Raw genomic sequence first — 7281 nt, forward strand, 5'->3', positions numbered from 1 at the left:
TTTGTGCTTAAAATAAGCTCAAAAAAATAATTGGGCTCATTTGACTTAGCTTATCTAAAGCAGCTACAGCTTATAAGCCAAAAAAAATAAGTTAAACTACCCCAACTTATTTTTTTTAGCTTATAAGCTGCAAACAGCTTACAGGCATAAGCCCATCTAAACAGGCTCTAAGTACTAGCATCTAAGGAAATCATGAAAGACCAAGGTTCAAATCCCAAAAACAAAACACACTAAATGATATCTTCACATCAGTATAGGCTTTTGAGAAGTTTTTGAGTGTGGAGTCAGTATCTTGTCTAAAAATAACAACATATGTTTTTATCATCGATGAAATAAGAACTATAGAAAGCTACAGAAACACTAAAGATTCTCGCTGATAACAAAATGAATTTTTTAGAAATCAGTATGGATAACAAAAATAATTATACACAAGAGTGACAGTTACCTGTTACATAGTTCAATAGCACCACCAATAGCATAACCAGAAACCATGGCTACAACATCAACAAAAGATATACATATCAAACAGTTATGTCAAGCCATCAGATACAGAACTTCAAAACTTTCAGCACAGAGAGCTTCATGTTGCTAATGCATCATGCCAAAAACATGAGAATCTAGAACTTCCTAGAGGTGATATTGGAGGAAATCAAAACAAAAGGTAAAAGCTAAACATTTCAAGCTTCACTACCAGAGCTGGCCTCCTTTGTACTATAACTGCTACTATAATCCTCGGTATCAAGCTGCACATGTCGAACCTGTATTAGCTACTCATTAGCTAACCAGATCAATCTTCACTATCAGAGCTGGCATCATCAGAACTATACTCGCTACTATCATCCTCAATATCAAGCTGCACATGCCGAACTTGTATTGGTTCTGGCATTCTTGGTAGTCCTGCAGGAGGTACTGGTCGTGCTTGTGCTTCCTCGACCTTTGGTGGAAATGAAAGAGAATCCATAGGAGGAAGTGCAATTGGGTCGCCAGGCTTCCACCCAGGTGGAGGAAGTGGAAGGTCAGTGGGCAACTCGACAGGCATACCAGGTTTCCATCCAGATGGCACTACAATATTTGGAAGATTAGCAAGTGGGTTAGTTTCTGCCAGAGGCTCAATGAGTGGCTCAACAATCTTCTTGGCTTCATCTGTTTTAGGTAAGCCAACATCAAGATCAGCAAAGTTATATAATTGAGAAGCACGCATTTGCTCATCCTGTGGGGCCGGAGGGAGTGCTCCCCGAAGAGGCGCCTGTACGGAACCAAATTCAGGTGGTGCAAAAGTAGTGTAGCTTATCCTATGAGCATATGACAATATGTCAGATAATTTCAACTGAGATGCCACAGTTGTTACTGAAGATTCTTCGGTATCATTTTCCAACTTGGCCCGTTTGGGACGACGATAATCAGAGTAATCATCAACAAGCATGTCAAGAACACGCTCAGCTTCTTTGAGTTTGTTAGCAAAAGCTAGGATCGAAGAATCTTTTGACCTAATTTCGCGGATGACTTTTTGCTTCTCATCTTGAAGATCAAGAATTTCTTGCAGTTCTGCAACTGCTTCAAACAACTGTGTCTGAAGAGAAGTAAACACGGAGAGTATTTCTTTTGACGATGAAGGGGAGGAATCTCGTGGAACCGGCGGCGTAGAGGGCAGAAATGAAGGAAGAGATCCTCGAAAAGCACTGAGCCAATGGGCCCGGTTAAGTGAGACTTCAAAGAGTTTTGAAGCAAGAGATGCCATTTGAATGAGAAGAGATTGAGCTCGGGAGAGAGGTGGGAGAAGAGGAAGGAGGGTCGATGAGGTGGTAGTGGTGGTTAATATATTTGCCTGTTGATTCGGTGGATGAGGTTGTGACACTTGCGAAGAGAACTTAGGAGGAGGGTTTGGGTTCTGAAGAGATGGTGAATTGGGAGTTGGCAGGCCCAGCCGGGCTGGCGATTGCAAAAGTTGGTGCTGAACATTCTGTAGCATCTTTAGAACACTGGGTGGAATACTAGAAAAGGCAAAAAAAAAAATCAATGAAACAACCTTAGAAAGGAAACACATAATAAGAGAGACAGAGAGAGAGGGAGAGTGAGTTGAGCGTGGTAGAAGGGGGGGAGGGAGAGCAAAGACATAAGCTCATACACATATGAAAGAAGACAAAAGACTTCCAAAATTCACAACTTCAAGTTAATCTATTCAACATGTAAAATAGTTCATATAACGAATATATGAATGATTCAATTAGCAAGAAACAATACTTCTAGGACCATGCAATAATTTCCTTATTTAACTAAAAGAAAGTATTCTTAGGGAAATTAACCAAATAAGCTTTGCATCAGTATGCAGCATCAAAGGAAATTATGCTAACTTCATGCACGTGTTATAAGAAACGAATGGCTACTAGTTACAAGCTAAAAAGGAACAAGAAGTGCAGAAGGATAGGAAAAAAAAAATGTTAGTGTCATTACTTGTACGGAAGTAAACTGTTCTCGAATTGATTAGAGAGGTGGGATTGTGGGCGGGGGGCAGGGTTTGCCAGCAATGACATTAAAATACAGTGGCTTGGTAGAATAGGAGTTCAGTTGGTTTCAACTGATTCATGGAACATTTTAGGATGTCTATTGCCTCAGTATAAATTTCTCCCATCCAATCTGGCTTCTTACATAAGTAGCGAGAATAAGGATTTGTCTAAACTCTTAAGTAGGGCAAAAGTCCCTCTACTCAGTTTCATTAATCTACCCTCATACACTTACGAATAGAAAAATGTTTAGATGAAGAACCAATCATCAGATACGCAGGAAGTAAGCACTAAAGTACAGGGCCTTGTAAAGCAGATCTTGTTATAGAACTTACCAGAATATACACTTCTACCAGTCCTTCCTAGAAATCATTAAACTCTAACAGAACATTCTAGACTAATATACTAAAACTAAATAAATATGTAATTTGTTTTCAATAAGGTCCCTTCTGGCTTGATGCAAAAACAGGATATATAATGGTAGAAACAATAAGTGAAAAGGAAAATGTTATCTGAACTAACACCATGGCCAAAAAAAAAAAAGGTATAAAAACACACATACAAGAAAATCTCATCGCAAAACCAAAAAAGTTTTTTTTAAAAAAAAAGAATCACAAAGATGGAAAGTTTATAACTGCTATAGCTAAATGCACAATTGTGATACATAAATAGATGCAGCTCTTTGTTGCTTTTTTATTTCTTTATGTTCTCCCTTGCCACCGTTTAAATTTTTAGCCCAAGTATTTTCATTATTACGAAGATTAAAAAAATAGTTAAAATTTGTCCTGCTATAATCTTCCAGCTAGCTGTGACAGTGTGACTTGTGCCGAAAATATCAAATGTTTTCATAAGTTGAAAGAAACTTGCATGTTTCCTTAGTTGGTTCGTCGATTAAGTGGAATTGTAAATTGTTGAACATATATAATACTCCATCTATCCAATTTAAGTGAAAAAATTCCTTTTTGAGATGTTCCAAGATGTTTGACCAGCATTCCCTTTTTTTACCATATCATTTTTCATTTGCTCAAACAAACAGTAACTACTGAAACTAAGAGAATCCAAGTGGGGTAATAAATCAAGAATTTCTACAAAAGAACCCCTTTTTTACCATTAATTTTCATTTTCTCAAATTAACAGTAACTACTGAAACTAAGAGAATCAAAGTTGGGCAGAAATTCTTAGTTTCTAATATACACTATATAGGATTTGCAAAAAGTACAAGAAACAAAGAACCCCTTTTTTACCATATCATTTTTTATTAACAGTAACTAGTGAAACTAAGAGAATCAAAGTGGGGTAAAAACTCAAGAATTACTGCAAAATTCTTCAGTTTCTACTATACACTATATAGAGTTGCAAAGAGAACTCCTTTTTTACCATATCAATTTTCATTAGCTCAAACAAACAGTAAATACTGAAACTGAAAGAATCAAAGTGGGGTAAAAATTCAAGAATTACCGCAAAATTCTTCAGTTTCTACTGTACACTCTATAGTGTTGCCACAAAAAAAAAAACCCTTTTTTTTACCATATCATTTTTCAATTGCTCAAACAAACAGTAAGTACTGAAACTGAAAGAATCAAAATGGGGTAAAAATCAAGAATTACCGCAAATTATCAGTTTTTACTGCAAAAAAGAACAAACAGAATATATAAAGTAGGAAATAGAGAGTAGAAAGTAACCTGTGAGATTGCAAGGAAAACGGGTGACCCGAAATGATTGAGAAATTGTAAGATTGCTAGGGTTTGCAATTGTGAGAAGAATGCAAATTGGGGCAAGGAATTAACCATGGTTAAGTATTAAAATTTATAATGCAAACACAGTCTATTACTTCCTCTGTCTTAATTTAGATACTTTTCATTTTTCAAAAGTCAAATAAGAATTTTTTTTAATATGCCCTTTAAATTGTTAATTATTATGAATTGTAATATCTTTTTATGTAATTTATAAATATGTAAATTATTTTACAAAAAATTTAAAGATTGCATATTCGAAATTACAGTCAAAATAAAAAAGTTTGACCCTCGAACTTTAATTGTATCACACAAAGAAAATACTAGTTTGATATAAACATCAGGTGCGGGTAAATTTTTACCGATTACGCCTATGTATGTTTCTCTCTGTCTTTTCTTTTTTGGTTGGTGTGTGTGTAGCTCTATGCTATGATTCAATATAATAATTTTTCACATTATTTGAAAATCAATATTTGGTCATAAAATTTTTAAATTCAACTTGAAGTAAATTGTATTTCAAATTTAAAAAGTACATTCAAGCATAAATATTAATTTAAATATTTTTTGCAAAATGTATAACCAGGTACAACTTCATCTTTTGCTCCAACTTCAGAAATTCCAAATAAAGTGAAAAATATTTGGAATCTATAACCAAATGCCTGCTAAATATATTTGATATGGAATATAGATATTTTTATGTGAATAAATAAAATCTCTATGGATATTAAATTCTGAACTCGTGATTTTTCAAAAATAATATAATGAATTAAGTGTTAAATGTTTTGAGTGAGAAACGAGTATATAGTCATTTTTTGAACCGTTGTCATTTCAAAACAACTTAAATTTTAGGCAATGTTATAAAATAAAAATGTTGTAATAAAATAAAGTAGCAAAAGAGAGAGAACATAAGAAGCAAGTGTAATAGTACTGCTTTTCTTTCTATTCTCAATTATGTATATTTCCGTCAATTATACATGGCTATATATAAAGCCTTAAACTTGCAAATGCAAGCTTGTAGTAAACTTGCAAAGGCAAGCTTGCTACAGTAGTAGTAGTGGTGGCCCACATGGTCATCCATTTAATTTATTCATAATACTCCCCCTTGGATGTTCATGTAAAAGATAAAATTCTAGTGAAGAAAAATATATAAGTTATTCCCAATACGCATTGCTTGCTACCTCATTAAAAACTTTACCAGGAAAATTCAGTGGGACAAAACCTTGGTTAAGGAAAAAAGAGTGCAGCGCGTATTTTACTCCCCCTGATAAGAGCGTCATTTTGTATCTCGCTGAGGGCATATTTCAATCATGCGGATCAATTTCTTGAATATTAATGTTGGCAATCCCTTAGTAAATAAATCCGCCAAATTATCACTTTGACCGAATTTGTTGAGCAACAATTTCACCATTCTATTAAAGATCATGTGTGAAAAAGAATTTTGGTGAAATGTGCTTGTTCTGTCTCCATCAGCCTTAGCTTTCAATATTGTTGGAATCTTTATCTTCAAGGAGAGACCACAGTTCCTTCCTAAATGTGTTGAGTTATTGATATCAACCATGTGCATTCTTGGCTTGCATTAGTCACTAGTATCTTTGAGTGACTTGCCCAAGTAACAATTATTAATTGCCTTGTAGAATAGCATAATTTGGAAGCCACCCACATGCAAATGAGTAATTGTATGAGATCGTACAACTTCATGCAGAACATATAAATATCCTGCATTTGTACAGACAACAAGACCTTGACAACATTTGTTAGAATAAACAAAATTCATATCAATATTTGATTTCCTTCGCATATAAATGTGTAGGAGTTATATTTTGCCTGCACATTAATAGAATATGTTATCCATAATCATAGTATTAGCAAGATATATAAGTGCACCTATTGCACTAAAGAATATTCCAGTGTTTTCATGAGGTCTAAATGGATCTTTATTTATACAAGTGAGTTCACAACCATTGGGGTATTCAATGGAATCACATTTTCTATGTGTAACTTGACTGATAGACAAATATTCTATTTGTCAAATGATTGATTTGTAGGCCAAAAACAAATTGTCTTTTCAAAGTCATTCATCTTAAATCCTTCAGTAGAAAATCTACTGCTTTTGGAAACTCTTAAGAATTCCAATAATATCCCAGTCAAACACAATAATCATAACAACTTTAGATCCACACCTCTTTATAGAAACATAAGACAATTATACCACATGCGTGCTGATTTATTTTTCAATCCTTATAAGGACTTACGAAACTTTATCGAACTAGTTTCCTGAGAACTATTTTATGCTTCATGCACTTTGAATCCTTTAGGAATTTTCATAAAGATTTTGTTGTCTAGCTAGCAATATTAATAGTGACAACAATTCGTTATATGCATATCGATTTTTCATATATTGTCAGACTAATAAGATCTCTGAAAGTGATTGCATTCACACGGGAGAATATGTCTCCATATAATCAATGCCAGGCCTTTGAGAAAAGAAAACCTTAATGCCATAAGTCGTGATTTATATCTAATGACTTTATTTTCTTAGTCTCATTTCCGCAGTATATATAATGTACCCCACTGGCTTTCCACTTTCAGGTGTTTGGACTACAAGTCCACAAGCTTCACATTTTTATTTTTATTTTTATTTTTATGTGAAGTCACTAATACTCGATTGCACCTTTGATTTTGGCCAATCATTTCTTCATCTGTATCATGACAGATTTAAACTTCAAGAATATCATCATAATATTGAGCGCTATATCATATATATTGTCGACGATCTTTTGGATCAGTTTCATAAACATAATTTATCGAGATCTCTTTATATTCATAAATTTTAGGTACTTGAACATTTTTCAAGGTTTGATGAAGTGCTATGTCTTGGGGCTCTTCTAGAGCACTTGCCTCCTTATTATGACCATCATAATAATTTGCTCCTCTCTTTTCAAGGATTTTCATCTTTGGAACCAATCGGTCTACAACGCTTCAAGCGTGTCGTAGACTCTATCCTTCAGGGACTTTAGTTTTAAATGGAGCATTTGTAGCTAACATAT

At 34.2% G+C, this 7281-nt stretch overlaps 1 protein-coding gene across 1 annotated transcript; it reads right to left on the bottom strand.

Moving 5' to 3' along the window:
* Positions 1-404: 404 nt before the first annotated feature.
* LOC132614840 (mediator of RNA polymerase II transcription subunit 4-like) lies at positions 405-4342 on the bottom strand. Its single transcript, XM_060329385.1, has 2 exons — positions 4184-4342; positions 405-1991 (listed from the first exon to the last, which is right to left on the bottom strand). Exon 2 carries the CDS (start codon positions 1967-1969, stop codon positions 788-790), a length of 1182 nt encoding a protein of 393 aa, XP_060185368.1. The 5' UTR covers positions 1970-1991; positions 4184-4342; the 3' UTR covers positions 405-787.
* Between the last annotated feature and the right edge of the window lie 2939 nt (positions 4343-7281).

This window comes from Lycium barbarum, chromosome 10 (assembly GCF_019175385.1).
Source record: "Lycium barbarum isolate Lr01 chromosome 10, ASM1917538v2, whole genome shotgun sequence".
Taxonomy (NCBI): domain Eukaryota; kingdom Viridiplantae; phylum Streptophyta; class Magnoliopsida; order Solanales; family Solanaceae; genus Lycium; species Lycium barbarum.

What these genes read in the sequence shown, in the direction of transcription:
- LOC132614840 (XM_060329385.1), bottom strand. Translation starts at nt 1,969, where the DNA reads ATGCTACAGAATGTTCAGCACCAACTTTTGCAATCGCCAGCCCGGCTG.